The following is an 18,654-nucleotide window of genomic DNA, read 5'->3' on the forward strand; positions in this document are numbered from 1 at the left end:
TAGTCTTTTTCTAAAATCATTATTGTTTATTGGTTTACATAGTAAATATTGAAAACATGAGAAAAATGTTGATTATAATAAATCTGCCTCAAAAGTGAATATGTTTTTTCACTTACTGCCTTTTCAAATATTTGCAGATGTGACAATAAGGTTGAAAATTTATACAAGAACAACATTACTTTATAAATTATTTACGGTAATTACATTTTTTACGTGACTTTTTCGATGGTGTGGGACTGAGGGGGTTCGGAAAATCTTATCTTCGAAATACTTTGTTGTCCCTGGAAATAAAATTTATAATGACAATAATTTATATATTTTTCATCTATTTTTGATATATTAAGTAAAAAACATAAAATCTTACGTAAAGGAAGGAGGGAGTGTCATAAAAACCTGACAAATTCTTAGAATAGGGAGGAGGGGGTCTAATATTTCAAAAATCATCCTTACATAATCCCTGACTAGTTATCCAAAAATTAGATATTTTCTTATTAATTAAAAAGTTTATTTAATTTTTCTGTTTTGCTTTATAAACGTATTTTTAATCGCGGTACTTTTTAATAAAAATAAATTTAATAGTGCGAAAAAAATTATTTTAGTCACTGTTTACAAATTATAAAAAATGAATCATCTCTGGTAATTTAAAAGAACTAAGGGACCGTACTTAAATTACGTAACAGCTCAAGGGAGAGGGAAGGGTTTAGAGATTTTGTTAAAATCTGTTATAGTGTTTTTTTTCACTCGTGTACGTAATTTTGGTAAATTCACAAATTAAAAAAAAACTCGCACTAATTGTACAGAAATCTAAAATGAATTTAACTTTACGCACCAAAGGAACCTGGTGAGTAAAAAAGAATCTAGCCATAACAAAAATTTTTTAAAAGTCAGGGAATTTTTTTGGTTAGGGAAAATGGGAAAAGTCAGGAAATAAAAAGAAATCTTCCAAATGCCAAGTAATTTCTATAACTTTAAATAACTGTCATCTATTTTAGTTTAAATTGAATCTTTTTATATGCAATTGTTCGGTTAAAAACCTCTTTGTTGAGAAATTATTTTGTCGTTAAAGATTAATGTTTTTATTTTGAAATTGATCTTTTTCTTGAAAGTTGAACTATTTTGTTGAAAAATGATGTTTTTATATTGATACTTCAACTGCATGGGTGAAAGTTGAACTACTATATTAATTCATTAAAATTTGGAATGAAGGTTTATCTATTATTTACTACTTGAAAATTCAATTAATGTACAGGAAATTCGTCTTTTATGGTAGAACTCATTTTTTGTTTCTTTAAAATAAGTAATTTTTAAATTTATATCTGAAATACTGTTTTATTCAATTACATAAATTAAGTACGGCCTCTAAGGGAAACAAGTGTTCAGTAATCCAAAAAATGGAATACCTACCTTAAAGCTCCTTCCTCGATAGTCTCATTTTCCACTTTGCCACCAAAACCATTCCATTTTCCTTTGTCGAGTCCTCGTTTTTTAAAGCCCAAAAGAATTTCCGAGGGTTTTTTGACGAAAACTAAAGTATATATCCTTCTTCTTGTAGATTCCATGATATAAAGTTAAAATTACCCACAAATTTGTAAATAAACTGCATCAAACGCAAGATTTTTTTTCATTATACGAAGAGAGCGAGAGAGTAAAATTGCATCAACATTGCAGGTGACTGTTACGAACTTTCTCGGCTTATGCACACAACAGTATGCATAAATAATATTGCGGATGAAAAATAGTGAAACTCGCATCGATATTTTTATTGTTTTTCTTTCGATTCTGAACCTAGAAAGAACAAATATGATAATGTACTACCAGGGCAACCAGATTCCTTGATCGAGAAATAAGGACATTAACCTACTTTTCACCCCCTTCAACCACAAACTTCTTCCACCCCTAATACAATTTAACTAAAGGTGCGTTATTTGAAAAACAGGGTTGCTACAAAATGCTAATAGTGAAATTCCCTACATAATTTTCCCAGACTTTTCTCCGACTAAATTTTTAGTTTTCGCTAACCATTTTACAGTTTGCATTCAGGTTGAATTTTCAGCGAAATAAATATTTAACCAAAAATAAAGAGAAGTTTTAACCGTGAAAATGGATTGTCAAAAAATACTTAAATTTTCAGTCATAGCAATCAATTATCAACCGAACATGGAGTAGTTGCATATTTCCAGTTAAAAAATTAATTTATCAACAAAGAAAACACTTCAGCACAATGGTTATGTATTTAACCCACGAAATGATTTTTTAATTATAATGATCAATCTTCATTCATAAAAAACTTTAAACCAAATAGTTGTAATCTCAACCAAAAAGGTGAATTTTGAACCAAAAGATTAATTTTTCTACAAAAAAGAAGAATTTTATACAAAACACACCAATTTTTCAACTAAAAAAGATAAATTTTCAACAAAAAAAACTGAACAGATATATTTATAGTTAAAAAATATTGATTTCGAACCACAAGAAAAAAAAAGAATTTTCAACCAAGTAGATTAATTTTCTAGCAAAAAAGATGAATTTTAAACAAAACACATGAATTTTTACTAAAGAAAATTTCAACTTAAAATGAAATCTCTACATTTACAGTTCAAAAACTGCATTTTTAACCCTAAAAACGAATTCTCAATCAAATAGTTTAAATTTCAACCTATAAAAGAATATTCTACAAAATAGTTATATTTTTAACAACAGAAATAATATTTCAACAAAATAGTTATATTTTTAACACTAGAAAAAGTATGTCAACAAAAATGATCAACCTTTGATAACCAAAAAATCTTTGAAACAAATATTTTCAGTTACAAAAATTAATGTTTACAAAACCAAAACGAACGTTTCGGAAATTAGTTACATTTTTAACCTGAAAAATTACTTTTTAACAAAATGCATGAATTTTCAACTGAAACAGATACATTGTCAACCAACAGTGGAGTCATTAAATTTTTAGTTAAAAAATAAATTCTTTAACGAATTAAAGGACAATTTTCAAACAAATAGTTCAATTTTCAATATGAAAAACGGTTTTTGAATAAAAATGATAAATCATGAAAAAAAAAAATTATTTAGCAAAGTAGTTTCACTTAATTAAGTAGTTGAATTTTCAAAGATAAATATAATAATTGATATTTCATCGAAAAAAGATTTTAATTTGAAACTAAAAACATTTGCATTCAACAAAAAAGTCGAATTTTCAACAAAACTGTGGAAACTAACATTAAAAATAGATTAGTTTTCAACCAATCAGGTGCATTTTAGCCAAAAAGGATGAAATGTCAAGAACAATAGATAAATTCTTAAACCAAAAAGACGAATTTTCTACCAAAACAGATTCTTCAGTTAAAAAAGAAAAAAACTTCCACTATGTGAAAATTTTATAAAAAAAGACGAATTTTCTACAAAATAGTTGAATATTTAAACCGAATATATGAGTTTTCATAATGAAAATTAATATTCGAAATATATTTAAAATATCAACCCAAAAAGACCAACTTTCAACAAAACAATTGCATTTTCAACCAAAAAGATTGACATTGTTTACATTTTTAAATTTTGAACACAATAATAAAACTGCGTGTTCATTTCCTAAGTTTATAAATTGTACAAATATTTTGTTCGAGGTCAATGCATTTTTATTTAAATAATTGAGTACAATATGTTATTTATTTTAAATAACTTTTGCAACTTCTAATTCTTGTAGGCAATTCGATCTGTTTCTTTCTTTTTAACTATTAGCGAAATTCCACACATTTGGAATTTTTGAATTTTAACTTATAAACAAAATTTTAGTCCACTCAATAAAAATCGGGAATTTTCGTTTCCGAACGTGGAAAATCAGGACATTGTGCAAAAACTCAGAAAATCAGAACAGAGATAAAAAATTAAGACATGTCCGGATAAATCAGGACATCTGGTCCCCCTATGCACTACTGGATTTTAAAATACATATTTTTTATTACACAAACACATAGTACCCACAATAATTTTTCCTGAATATGGATTGAATTCTGAGTATAAAGAGATCAAATAAAATTGTTTAAATTATTATTCAAATCCATAGACTTTAGAGAGCAATTAAAGAAATGATTAATTATGTTTTTATTATATTATTGAATTATTTCATTAATCGAATATGCTAATAAATTTAATAATACCTTCTAATATAATTTTTCCAAGCTTTCTAAATTGAACATATTAATCGAATCCCAAGAAACTGAAAAAGAACATTAGTTATTCGCGAAACTGTAAAGTTATTCAGAATCGATACAGAATTTCAAATTCATCGCGCTCCATCACGTGATTCGTTCCTTCCTATTAAAAATGTTTTAAATTACTCTAAAAGTTCTTGAAAATAACAGAAATATTCATATAAATATCATAATTCGATAAATCTAATGATTCGATATAAATTATTGCACTCCTTATCGATTTAAAAAACAAAATAATGTTAATGTAATATCACGTGATCACTAGGTAATTAGAATAGGGAACGCGCGAAACTTAAATATTCCTTTCTAAACTTCCAAAATGCGAATTTATGTACCCGTGAATTAAATATACAGAAACGCACATGCATGAAAATACCTCTTTTTATTTTTTTTAAATTTAAATCTTACCCAAAGTTGATGCAAAAAGCGTAATAATGGCCTGTCGGACGCTCTGACAGCTGTCAGCTGATATCAGGTACGTACCGAGAAATAAGTCCCCCTTCAGTTCTGATTGCAGTCGATGGCGCCACGTGTCATTTGTCGTCTGGTTGGATGCCGTCGTCCGTGGTCATTGTGTACGTGCAGTCAACGCCAAGCAAACCGAACCTCAAAATTCCTATGAATTGTTATCTTTCCGATTACCAGTCTTCTTTGCGGCGTGATAAAGTTACTGGCGTTCGAAATTCTGCTCGCTGAAAATCCACCGTTGTGATAATGAACACATGTTGGTTATTTGCGGTAGTTTCGGTGACTACTTTGTGTTACGGTCGGAGCCACGTAGCCGGCACCAAAGTGAATCGAATTCGGGGCATTCCTCCATCGAAAATTTCCCTCTATACTCCGGACCGGGATTTTCAGTGTCTCGACGGCAGTTTAATTATTCCCTTCAGATACGTGAATGATGATTACTGTGACTGCGTGGACGGCAGTGATGAGCCCGGAACCCCGGCCTGCACGAACGGCTCCTTCTTCTGTCAGAATTCAGGGCATCAATCCAGATACATTCCGTCGATGTGGGTGAACGATGGTGTTTGTGATTGCTGCGATGCTAGTGACGAGTATTCGTCTGATCAGGAGTGTCTAGATAATTGCAGCGAGCTCGGCCGCGAGGCCAGACTCGAGGCACAAAAGGCAGCAGAATTGGCACGTGAGGGCCATAAAATTCGTGCCGAGATGCTAGCAAAAGGTATGCACAATGTTTTGATTAGAGTAGGCCTTTTTTTATCAAGCTAGCATTATCAATCGCGCGCCTCGAATTTTTGAGTTTCAGGGAAGAATAATTTTTATTACGAAAAAAAAATTTCGAATAACTTTTTTTGAAGGTTAAATAAACGTAATTATTCCTAAAATTCTTGGACAAAATTAGAAATATTTTTGAAATTTTCAGATCAAATATAATTTAAACCAGAAATCTTCAAACCAGTAGTTGAATCTTCAGACGAAAAGCTGATTTCCCAACGAAAAATTGAATAGTTGATATTTTAATCCAAACAGTTTTTTATTTTTAATTTAAAAAAATAGATTCATCCAAAAACATGGAACTAATTTTTAACAAAGTTGTTCAATCCCCAAACAAAAAATATTTTCGTTTGAAACCAAATAATTGCCATTTTAATTGAAAAAGATTAATATTTACCAAATGAGATCAATTTTCGAACCAAAAAGACGAATTTTGAACTAAAATAGATTTGTCAGTCGAACAAGAAAAAAATTTGTAGGAAAATTATCATTTGAAGGAAAAAATAATTTTTAATACAAGATGAAAATTCCGAAGTTCTATTGATTTTTTTAAGTTTCTTTACTTATTTGGTTTAAGTTATATGAATATAATTTTTCTAGGTTCGAGAAAATTGAAAAAGATTTCATATATTTCGATAAACGATCGACAAATTTCAAAGAAATTTATTTTTATTTTTCTGCTGTATTTGTTTTTATGATAAATATAATTCTCCTAAGGTTCTTAAAATTTTTAAAAATATTTTTGAAAATTTTAGACATCAAATCGAAATTTAAACAAAAAATTCAAACAAATAGTTCAATTTTCAAATAAATCGCTGATTTTCTAACGAAAATAATAATAGTTGATATTTAAAATAATTTTCTACCAAAACGTACGAATTTTTAACTGAAATGAGGAATCTGCCTCAATTAAAATAATTGAATGCTTAACCAAGCAAATTTTAATTTGCAACTAAAGAGTTGCAATTTGATTTAGAAAATGTGAAATATTGTTGAATATTCAACGAAAATGATTTTTCAGTCAAGAAAGAAAAAAAAATGTAGGCAAATTATATTTTAAAGTGAAAAATCATTTCTAATTTAGAACAAAAATTTCGAATAACTATTTATTTTGTACATTCTTTGGTTGTTTGCTTTAAGTTTATATAAATATAATTTTCCTGTGTTTCTCGAGAAAATTAAAAAAGATTTTTGAAGATTTAAGTTATGTCGATAAAGTATCTACAAAATTTCTTAGAAATTTATTTTTATTTTTCAGGTTCATTTGTTTTTAAGCTTATATAAATATAATTTTCCCAAGAATTTTGAAAAAAATTTTCGGACATTACAGATATGTCAAATAAAAATTTTATCAAAAAATGTTCAAACAGGTAGTCGAATTATCCAACAAAAAGCTGATTTCTCAAGGAAATTTGTAATAGTTGATATTTCAAAAATTGTAAAAAAAAAACAATGTGGAAGATATTAAGGCATTTTTCTTATATCGCAGAACTTTTTCAAATTTCAGGAAAAATTCGAATCATTTAAAGAAAATATTTAGAAGTTTTTTAAAAATTCCAAAAATAATTTAAATTTGCAAAGAAAACAAAACTTAGTTTTTTGAAGAGTTTGAAATAACATTATAAAGTTTTTTAAAGATTTTGAAAGGTTTCAAGTTTCAAAAATTCATTTTCAGAGAATATTAAATAAAATTTTAAAAGTCACAAAATATTTCCAAAATTGAAGAAAACGAATCTGGAAGATTTTATAACAATTTTAGGAATAATTCGAGTGAGTATAAAAGATATTTAGAAGTTTTGTAATGGATTACAAATAGTTTTGAACTTTAATAAATTTCCGATAATTTAAAAAATTCTGTAAAATAAAAAAAAATAAAAATATGTTTTCTGGATAGGGGCCATTTGCAAAATACGTGATACGTTTTTCAAGAAATTTTACCCGTCCAAATTATAATTTGCCTTCATTTTTTTATCTTGTCAGAAAAATCTGTATTTTTTTCGAAAATATATACGATCATTATGTTGAAAATTCGTTGTTTTGATTTGAAAAATCGTCTCTTTTGGTAGACATTAAAAACAAATTTGTTAAAGATTAGAAATTTTTTGATTCATGATGCAACTATTTTTTGAAAATCGTCTCTTTGGGTGAAATCAACCATTTTTTATTCAAAACTATTTTTTTTTATTTTAACTATTTTTGGTTGAGAATTCATATTTTTGTGGAAAATTCAGTTTCTAGATTAAAAGTTAAACCAGTTTCTCAAAAATTCATTTATTTAGTTAAAAATTATTTTATATATACTTATGGCCATCTATAGTATTCATAAAGTTGCGGAATAAATGTCATATTAATTCTAGAATAACGAAAAATTCAAATCTTACAATGGAAACCACAAGGATGAGCAAAACCTTTAAAGTCGAATGTCAAAGTCGAGATTTTCGTATTTCAGCATATGAAAAATATAACCAAAACTGTAGAAGTTTACGCCAAATCAATTAAATAAAAATCAATATTCACCGGAGTTATGGTAATCACCAAACGTAACGAAAGTCTTCCAATTTCGCTCTAGTCAAGTTTATTAGAAACAAAGCGGAACTCGCCCTTAGAATACTCAATTCTTGAAGAACATTAAGGCTCAAGTAAATTAACGATTAAAATATCAGGAAACCAAAACTTATTGCATATATTTTACGAGATATAGATGAACTACGATTTCTCAATTCTCTGATACTTTCTTTAATATTTGTCTGTACTTAGGTAAGGTACTCAAGAGCGAGCTTCACGCAAAACTATCGAAGCTTCGTAGTGACCACGAAGAGGCGGAGCTGACAAAAAAAGAAAAGGAGGGTTTGAAGAAGCAAGCCGAAGAAAGAGAGAGTGTTGCCATGGAGAAATACAAGCCAGCTGTGCCAGAGCAACCTGTAGCAGAAAACGAAGAGGAACAAGAGGAGCAACTGAACGAAGCCGAGGATTATTTTAAACTTTTGGATTCCGATTCAAGTGGTACTGTAACGATAGCTGAATTGCAGACGAGAGTTACGTTTGACAAAGACAGAAATGGTGCCGTCTCCGAAGAAGAAGCTCTTTACTTTTTAAACAATCAAGAAGAGCTGACTATGCAAGAGTTTGTTGATTCAGCTTGGGCTAATATTAAGCCCTACCTCATGCTCGAAAAAGGTTAGATGCCTTCATTCTCTAATATTTCACATTACTTCTATGATTTAACAAATTCAGGGCTCGGACTAATGCACCTATTGACTCTATTTTACCCTTTTTTTTAGCGATGCCACTATTTTCTCTTAACTGGTAGCTAATGCCACCATTTCTTCTCTTCGCTTTTAACAATATTTTCGAATTTTTTCGGTGGTTCAATAAAATAACATGTTTACCATCTCCAGTACAAAAATATGTGTATTTTAAAATTGAATATCGTTTTAATAACAATTGTGTCAAATTGAGAGAGTTTTCAAATCAGCAAAATTTGATATAACTAGAAATCAAACACGTATATTTTTAGCTTGGGCAATTTTTAATTTAAAACATCAAATTAATGTCCATCGAAAATTTTTGTATTGAATAGTATCTATTATCTAAAACAGAAGTCTTCAAAGGTAGATCCTGTATCTACTAGCGATCCCAGGCCAAAAGGTCGGATCTGCTCAGTTTGAAGGTGCTTCCTCGGGCTTGGAAATTAGCCCATGCATTTACAAATGACCGGATTTTTTCCACAATTATGAATATTTTGATCTCGTATTTTAACCACAAAATCTTATTGGGTAAATAAAATCCCTCAAAAAGGGAATTTTCGAAAAATGCTCTGGTTCTTGTTTTATTGCAATTAATTGAAAATTTGATGCATTTTGTGTGCCTGGGAAGATAAGAGCCGGCTGAGAGAAATAAAAAATCATTAAAATATTAAGGATTTTAATTTCAGTATTCTGTATTAGATAACGACGAGACGATTAAAAAAAGAAATAAGAAAATCGGTTAATCGGTTCAATTTCGGTTGAGAATTTTCGTAACTTATCCTCTCTTCTCAGATTCTACGAACAAAAACATGGAAGAAAGCTGCTGCGTATTCTTTAATCAGAAAAATGTGGAATTGCATGTTATTTCATTTTCATTATTACACTTGAAGGGTATGCAATTCGCAGCCTTTTCTTCAGAAATCCCCTTTCCACAATTTTCAACCGAAAACTGGAAATTCATAATTTATATCTCGTTTTTTCTGGAATCTTTGTTTCAAATACAGCTGCTTGCTTCACAATGAATGTGCTGTTGCTCAGGATTGATGCACTATTTTATGTCATACAAAATAGTTACATCTTTAACCGAAGAGATTAATTAATATCAACTGAAGGGATGAAGCTCAAAATATGAATTTTCAACATAACAGTCTCATATTCAATCAAATAGTTGGATATTCAACCAAAAAGATGCTATGTTAACCAAGACGGTTTGTTTATTACAAAAGAAAAATTTTAAAACAAATAGTGCAAGTTTCTATACTAAAAAAAAAGGATAAATTTTCAACCCGAAATGGAATAGTAAAATTTTCCGTAAAGAAGATTCATTTTCATTTTTAAAATATACGAATGTGCACCAAATAATGTACTTTTTCTATAAAATTGTGAAAACTATGAAGAAAAAGGGCGAATTATCTTCAAAGGGTTGAATTTTCAACCAGAAAAGTATATCATTTTAATAAAAAAGTTAATTTTCTACCAAGTAGTTAAACTTTCCAATGAATAGGTTTATTTGTAACTAAATAGTTAATTATATACCAAAATAGTTAAATTATGAACCAAACGTGTGAATTTTCAACAATAAAGTTTACTTGCTACCCAACATTTTTATTTCCTACTAATTTTTATACATTTTTAAGCCAAAAAGGCGAATCTTCACAAAATTGAATTTATTTTAACAAGAGTTCATCATTCAACCAAATAGTTGAATTTTCAAATGAAAAGATTAATATATTCAACGAAAAAGAATTTCATAACCAAGAAGATCCACTTTTTAAATAAAAATTAATTACATAGTACATTTTCATGAAAGTCATACAAATTATGATTTACCGTAAACATTGATTAGAGACTATTGTCTAATATTAACAAATAAAAAACAAAAACATTCGAAATTTGAAGAATGTACTTTTGAATGGAAAATTTTGTGTTCGTCAAATTTTCAAACAAGTTTGACCTTGATACCTCAATTAAAAAAATTTATATGTCAAAATGAAATAATTTCTTCATTTTTCAATGGTTTCAATTTTAGAATATATTTGTATTTTCAACTGAAAAAGATAACTTTTCAAAAACTCGAATTTTCAAATAAAATGTGAGTTCAAAAAATTAATTTTCAACCAAAGAGTAAATTAATTTTGAACAAAATAAAAATCTTCAATAAAAGATATGAAAATTAAATTAAAATGGTGATTTACCAAAGAAACAATGAATTTTAAACCACATAGTTGAATTTTCAACCTAAAAGATAATATAATTAACAAAAAGATTCATTTTCAACAAAATACATTAATTTTTAACTACAAAAGATAAATTGTCTATCAATAGGTATAATAAATCATTTTTCCGTTACGAAAATAAGTTTTCAACCCCGAAGATTAAATTTCTCTAAAAAATATACAATTTGCACAAAAAGTGGAATAATTGAAATTTTAGTTACGTATGTTAAATTGTAAATTAAATGATAAATGTAAGTGTTTTCGGTTGAAAATTATAGAAAAGGAATTTCTGAAGAAAAGGCTGCGAATTGCATACCGCTCAAGTGTAATCTTGAAAATGAAATAACTTGCACTTCCACATTTTTCCGATTCAAGAATACGTAGCATCCTTCTTCCATATTTTTTGTCGTAGAATCTGAGAAGAGAGGATAAGTTACGAAAACTGTCAACAGAAACTGAACGGATTAACCGATTTTCTTATTTCTTTTTTTAATCGTCTCGTCGTTATCTAATGCATCTAATACAGAATTTTGAAATTAAATTCCTCAACATTTTAATGATTTTTTATTTCTCTCAACCGGCTCTTAATTTTAACAATGGGAAGGTTGAGTGAGGCATGTCAGGAACTCAATCAAATCCTGAGCACGATCCTGGGTTTTACGAGGTTTTAAGTATCGTCGAAAAAATAACACTTTTGTTCCATTCGAAAATGATCTACCCTAAATTTCTTTAACCATGGGTACCCAGTACCCACATGGTGGCCGTTTTCTACTTCCAAGGCGCACAAAATGCATCAAATATTCAATTAATTGCAATAAAACAAGAACCAGAGCATTTTCGAAAAATCCCTCTTTGAGGGATTGTATTTACCCACTAAGATTATGAGGTTAAAATATGATACCAAAATATTCATAATTGTGGAAAAAATCCTGTCATTTGTAAATGCATGGACTGGTGTTCAAGCATGCGGAAGCACCTTAACCCAGAACTGTCTAAACTTCACGCTAAAATTGCGAATTATGAATTAAAATCATGAATGTTTAGTTTTCGTTACTCTAATATTGTTAAATAAAATTGTAATTTTATATACTTACAATTTAAATTCCCTAAAAATTGTTTTGTTTGTTAATAATTCAAAACTTTTCTATTAAAATTAAAAATTACTTTTTATTTGAAAAGTTTTGTTTTTAATCATTAAATTCTAAAGGAATCAATTTTAATTTTTTTAAATGTAATAAAAAAATTTTATTCTACAACTTAAGCAGCTTTATCTTCGAAAAATTCAATGCAGTTCAAAGTAGTATCTAATTGAAAATGATTTTTATTTAAAAGCGCTAATGCAGTTTCAATTAGGTTGAATTTATTTTTTACCACTTTTTTATTATTTATAGTATTATTCTAATTATTTAGTATTATTATTGTCGAAAATATTTATTTGTGAAGAATTATCGGCAATCGCTTAGTTCAAATACTTTAAATAAAATACATTGTATTTCAAGGTCTGCCAAGTTCTACCAGAAAAAAGGGTTCCCCGAGCCTTTCCAACTGGGATTTTTTTTCGAGGGGTCATCAATTTCCTCTAAGTTATATAGGGAATATATAGGCAATAATGCGGTTGCTTTTTTAGAAACAAATTTCAAACATTGTAAATATTCTTTGAAATCTGAATGATTTTTTAAAATTAATATCAATTTTATAAATATAACACTAACATAATAAAAAATTGTTTAATATTGTAAATCTTCTTTTTCATGTAAAATTTTTGGTTTCAAATCACGGATTTCCGGTGAGAAAATGTTAAAATAACCTAAAATAATAAAACTTCTTTGAAATTTAATAGTTTTTTCCGAAATTTGATGAAGATTGTTAAAATAACGAACAATATTTTTAAAATAAACGTAAAAAACTTTTTAAAATTGCAAATTTTAATTTTTCTAACCAGCCCCGTGGCTTTCTGAAATGATATAGCGACAGAAATGGGGAAAGTGTCAAAAATGTGAAATTTTGTGCTTTTTTAATTATAAAGATGGAATTTTTCGATTTTTTTATTTCGCTTAATGATTAAGTTTTGAGGCTCTTAGACTGAAAATATATCCAGATTTTTTTTATTATGAAATGGAATAATGGGATATAAGTGTGTTGTTTTTGAATACAATGCTGATTACACGATTTTTTTGAGGAAATTTAAGTTTAAACTGAATTATTCTCCAACTTTTTAAATTAATATTCATAAAATAATTTATTGCAGTTGTTATAGCACAATTTAAAAACAGTTTAATTCAATGAAATAGTTTTTAAAGATCGCAATATTTTTGTTCACTGAAAATACTTGACAAATAAATGTTGCACAATAAGGAACATTTTAAATTTCAACAAGATGAGAGAAAATATGCAATTAAACCATCTTTTTAACGCAAATTATTGGTAACATAAATTTTCCATAATATTAATTAAATAATTAATTAAATTTGTTATCAAAAAATTGGAAAATATTTGTAATTCATTACAATTCTTTTTAATGATGCAGTATTTTTTGTTTACATGAAAAATAATTAGAAAATAAGAATTACGCTATAAAAGATGTAATTTAAACGAGAGATAATGAGTAAAATATGCAATAAAACTGTTTTTTTAACGCAAATTTTTGGTAACGTGAATTTTCAATAGTATTAACAAAAGAATTGTATAAAGTTGTCATCAAAAAATAAACAAACAGTATTGTTTTTAAATGAATGGTTAACAAATACAGTTTTTTTATTCTACAACTTTATGAATATTTATTTACTCTATAAATCCTATTCTTTATAATATAATGCGTTAGAAATATTCGAAATATTTGTAACGATAGATAGTTTTTATAACATAATTAATTTTGATAAATGTCTTATAATGAAAGAAAAAAAAATTCTTTTCTATCTTTAAAAAGAAATATAATTTTTTTAGTTTAGTTAATTAAGCGTGAATTTTAATTTTAAATAAACATTATAAATTTAAAAAAATACAGAACACGTATTTTAACAATGAATCTATTTTTAAATTAAATCTATTTTTAAGCTTATATTTTTAATTTAAAGAATTTTAACGTGCAGTCTTGAAGACTTAAACAATCAAGAATTAAACACGTTTAAAGTTGCAAATTTTTGATGAAACATAGTTTTGTTTTATTAACTGCAAATATAAATAAATAATTTTTTTAATTGATCGGTAATTTATGTATTAAAAACTGTAAAATAATTGATTTGTTAAAACGATTCTAAATCCGTCGAAAGTTAAAGAATTTCCATTTTCGTAATTAATTCGCAATTAAAGGCTTTTATTAAATTAAAAATATTGCTTCAGTCTAAATTATTCAATTTTTAATAACCCATTTAAGTAAAAAAAATTGTTGAATTTTGATTCATAAATAAAAATTAAACACGTATTATTTTTAGAAAATTTTGAGTAATTTTAAGAGATATTTAGAATTTTTGAAAAGATTCAAAATTAATTGATAACTTAAAATGATATCAAGTAATTTAAACGAAGGTTTTAAACACAAAATTTTAGAACTTCTAAACATATTATAAACTGAATACAATTTTTCCTACAATTTTAAGAAAATCTTAAAAGTTAAAAAAAATCGTTAAATTCTTTCTGGATCGTTTTTAATAATATTGGAATTCTCTTAAAATGTTTTTGAATATTCTGTTAAAATAATTTTTCAAAATGAAGAATCATTTTTTATTTTTCTAGGAATTTTAGGAAAATGTTTTTATTCATAGCCTTTCATAATTCTTAAAAAGCCTCTAATTTTTTTGTAAACTTCAAAAATCTATATTTTGTTTTAAATTAGGTTGTGAGTATTTGCACTGAAATTTCGTTTCGTATAACCAAATTTTTTCGGCAAACACACTATGTTAAAATTATTTGAAATCATTTCAAGTTCTATATATCTCTTAAAATTACTCTAATTGTTTCTAAAAATAATAAGTGTTCAGTTGTTATTTAGAAATCCAAATTTTAAGAACATTTTTTTTAATTCGCAGGATTTTCTAAAATTTTGTAGGACAAATTCAATTAATTTTTTAATTTATTGAGAAGTTTTGAAAAAATTTCAAAAATAAAGCTAAATTTGAAAAAATTTAAAACTACTTTTAGATTTCTCAAGATTTTGAAATACAATTTTTAAGTTTTTCAGGGATGCTTAAATTATTTAAAATAAAAATAATTTAAATTCTAATTCAAGAACTTTTTTTAGGTTGAAAACAATGAAATTTAAAAAATATTTATTGGCCTAAAATAACTGAATAATATAATTTTGACCATTTTTAAAGTTCATTGATTTATTCTTTAATTTAGAGTATTGAAAATGTTAACCTGGATTTATATTTTTGGAATTTAATTTAAATCCATGAACTATATAGTTTATGAATGTTAAAAATCCTGAATTTTGCAGTTTAAATTCATTAAACTTGAAATTATTCAGTTGAAAAGTGTTATACCATCCAGTGTTACCTTCCAGTTTATACGTGTAAATCATTGAACAATTAAATAGAAAAATGTTGAATTTAAATACGTTTAAACTTTAATTTAAAAGGCTTTATTTAGCTTTATATTTCGATTTTTTACATTTTATTGACCGGGAAAAATATGTGTGAACCGGGGGAAAACCTTGAATTTTGTTCTTCGATTAAAACGGTCACCCTGCAAATTTTCGTGACGATTTTTGCATTAAAATATATTTTTTCAGTGACAATAAGTTTTTGTTTAAACTGGCAGAAATCACAAATATTTACCGAGAAAAATTCGGAAGTCGAACATTTGAAAAATAGTGACCATCCTGAATTTGCTTAATTTTCAAAAAGAGTCCAATTTCATAAATGGTTAAACTTTTTTTGCTTTACGAAAAATCCTCTCGTAAATTCTAGGCCTCTTCAAACCAGCGAAGGATGAGCCAGCAGAGAAGGAGATTGAAGTTTCAAACGATGGGCCTCCTCCAGCAGATTTAGAAGAGGAAGAAGGAGAAGAAGAAGCAGGAGAGCATGAAGACCAGGATCATGATGACCAGGATCAGGATGAACTTGAGGAAAATGAAGCTGAAAGCGATGTGGAGGAACGTGAGTCAGAACCTTCCGAACCTGCTGAGCAATATGACGAGGAAACCCAGATGCTGATTGAAGAAGCTAATACAGCTAGAAATAGTTTCCATGAGGCCGACAAAGCAGTCCAGGAACTTCTCTCCGATATAAGGAAGGTGGAAGAAAAGTTAGCAGTCGACTATGGACCGGAAGGGGAATTCGCAGCCCTCGACGATCAATGCTTCGATTACACAGACCTGGAATACGTTTACACCCTCTGTTTGTTCGGGAAAGCCATCCAAAAGGCCAAGTCTGGCGGCAGTGAAGTGAGTCTCGGCTACTGGCAAGAGTGGGCCGGTCCCGAAGAAAATAAATACGCAAAAATGAAGTATGATCGGGGCTTCACTTGCTGGAACGGCCCTGCACGATCCACGCTCGTTACATTGACGTGCGGAGTCGAAAATAAACTGATCTCAGTTACTGAACCGAGTCGCTGTGAATACGCAATGGAATTCGCGACACCTGCAGTTTGCAAACTTCTGCCGGAAGTCACCGATACCCACGACGAACTGTGAAGCGTTTAACGTTTTCTGTGTTGTTTTTTTTTGTTTGTTTTTTTTTCACACAGGCACACACATATATGCACACAAGCTGAGAACTTCTGCAGAAACGAAAATCGAATTCCGAGGTAGATATTGATTCTTTTGATCGACAGGGAATTTGATTCGGTAGTTGCAGTCTAGTATTTATTCTGTGAAAGATTGAACTCTAGTTTATGAAGAGAGAGAGAGAGTTAATTATACTTAACTTTTATTTACAGATCTAGGAAATTTTTTTTTGCTCAGTGACTGTTTTATTTCGAAGTGTAGGAGAGTTTTTAGTTTAATATGGTTTTCGAAAATTGAAGTTTTAGTTCAATGTTTAGTTTTTATTTTACGAAATCGATTGCAATTTAAACGGGTATCTGAGTGTGTGTATCAAATACTAGGACTATGTGCTTTTGTGATAAAATAGTATTCCAGTTTTCGGAAGTTTAAAATAATCTTGCTTTTCATTATTTAGTGGAACTATTTGTAAATGTTAATGTTAGCATAGAATTTTATTCGAACAGAGAAGCACATAGCCTTTGTAAATATAGGATGAGTTGATCAAGAATTTTCGAAACTAATTGTGAGATAGAAAATGGTCTTTTGACCAAAAGAGGGATGAAGTATTTTTGTCTCCAAAGTTTTTTCTAACACTTTGCTCAGCAATCGTTGAAAATCAATTTTGATACTGTCGTGGAAATTTTTTAGTTTGATAGGATTATTGAATGTTTGCAATGTTTGTAGGAGCAATGAAACATCACTCGATCGATTAATGATTATTGTATTAATGCGTTGAAAATGGTGATAAACTGTATGTCTGCAGAAAACTTTTTCGAAGATTAGAAATATTGAAACTTCATAACAACGTAATAGTTGTCTTTGCCAATACCAAGTCACCGTTACATTCCAGTTTTTTGTACACATACAGAAAATTTATATGGAAAATTGAAATAAAGAAAACGAAAGTGTATTTACCGAATTTTTTTATCAAATTACAATAATCCAATGAACCTTCAAAATTTTATAATAATTATAATTCAATAATTTACAGCAAATGGTTCACAAATTCGTCGATGAGATGAATTTTCAACAAAAGGTCCGAGTTTTCGACCTAAAAAGTCGAATGTTTGAAAAAAAGATAGTGGGTCTTTCAAACCAAAGAGAAGAATTTTCAACAAAAAAAGTGAAATTTTTAACTAAATTATCGACTAAAAAAAATTGAACTGGAATCCAAAACAGTAGCATTGTAACCACATAGTTGAATTTTCAAGTTAAAAAGGCGAATATTTTAGGGGGCAGTTGAATTTTAAACAAAGAGAAATGAATTTTTAAACAAAAAAATGACTTCAAAAAATAGTTGAACGTTCAAACAACAGAGATGACTTTATAACAAATTAGTTGAATTTTCAACAAAATGATAAAATTGTCTACCAAATAGTAGAACTTTGAACCAAAAGAGAATTCTGGACTAAAAATATATTAATAGATTTTTCAATTTAAAAAAGGCATGACTTTTCTACTGAAAATTAATTTTTAAATAAAAAACATGGAGTTTCTATTAAAAAATAAGAGTTTTCTATCGAACAGTTGAATCTTCGACTAAGAAGGTGACTTTTTAAGAAAATAGTTGTATTTTCAACAAAATAATTAAATGATCCAAAAAAATTGTATAATTTTTAACAAAAAGAGATGAATTCTGAACCAAAAAGTTTTCCTCTAAATAGTAGAGTTTTAGCCAAAAGATATAAATTCCGAACCAAAAATGTAATAATAGACTTTTAGAATAAAAAAATTTGATAGTTCATATCAACTAAAAAAATATTACTTTTGACAAAATAGTCGGATTTTCCACAAAATAAGATCTCAACTAAATTGTACCATTTTAAGCCAAAAGAGATGAATTATGGAACAAAAATATAATAATAGACTTTTTAATTAAGAAGAATTAACTCTCGATCCTAAGAGATGAATTCTAAACCAAAAGTGGGATTATTTTTTATTGAGTTTAATTTAAGAACAATTCAAAGTAAATTGAAATTTAATTTTCAACACAATAATTAAATTTTTATCCAAATATAGCAGAATGTGTAACA

The 18,654-nt window shown here is 27.7% G+C and overlaps 2 protein-coding genes across 5 annotated transcripts in view; one reads left to right on the forward strand and one right to left on the reverse strand.

Moving 5' to 3' along the window:
• Window positions 1-4,807, reverse strand: part of LOC117176878 (7,8-dihydro-8-oxoguanine triphosphatase-like) — a 15,399-nt gene extending 10,592 nt beyond the window's left edge. For 2 of the 4 annotated variants that reach the window (XM_033367234.1, XM_033367233.1), the window contains exons 1-2: window positions 4,698-4,807; window positions 1,405-1,785 (exon numbers count right to left, since the gene is read on the reverse strand). In XM_033367234.1, coding sequence (XP_033223125.1) covers window positions 1,405-1,559 — 155 coding nt within the window. In that variant the 5' untranslated portion in view covers window positions 1,560-1,785; window positions 4,698-4,807. Of the gene's footprint in view, window positions 1-1,404; window positions 1,786-4,160; window positions 4,203-4,622; window positions 4,676-4,697 lie in introns of those variants that run through there. The other 2 variants (XM_033367236.1, XM_033367235.1) reach the window with 2 other exon arrangements.
• Window positions 4,808-4,900: 93 nt separating this feature from the next.
• LOC117176876 (glucosidase 2 subunit beta) lies at window positions 4,901-17,531 on the forward strand. The gene is made up of 3 exons (XM_033367228.1): window positions 4,901-5,400; window positions 8,211-8,630; window positions 15,825-17,531. Exons 1-3 carry the CDS (start codon window positions 4,929-4,931, stop codon window positions 16,547-16,549), a joined length of 1,617 nt encoding a protein of 538 aa, XP_033223119.1. The 5' UTR covers window positions 4,901-4,928; the 3' UTR covers window positions 16,550-17,531.
• The last annotated feature ends 1,123 nt before the right edge of the window (window positions 17,532-18,654 follow it).

Source organism: Belonocnema kinseyi, chromosome 7, assembly GCF_010883055.1.
Source record: "Belonocnema kinseyi isolate 2016_QV_RU_SX_M_011 chromosome 7, B_treatae_v1, whole genome shotgun sequence".
Taxonomy (NCBI): Eukaryota; Metazoa; Arthropoda; class Insecta; order Hymenoptera; family Cynipidae; genus Belonocnema; species Belonocnema kinseyi.

Excerpts from the sequence above, each read along its gene's own strand:
- LOC117176876 (XM_033367228.1), top strand. The coding sequence starts at position 4,929 with ATGAACACATGTTGGTTATTTGCGGTAGTTTCGGTGACTACTTTGTGT. Across the intron at positions 5,401-8,210 it reads TGCCGAGATGCTAGCAAAAG|GTAAGGTACTCAAGAGCGAG; the intron begins GTATGCACAATG and ends GTCTGTACTTAG. Across the intron at positions 8,631-15,824 it reads CTACCTCATGCTCGAAAAAG|GCCTCTTCAAACCAGCGAAG; the intron begins GTTAGATGCCTT and ends CGTAAATTCTAG.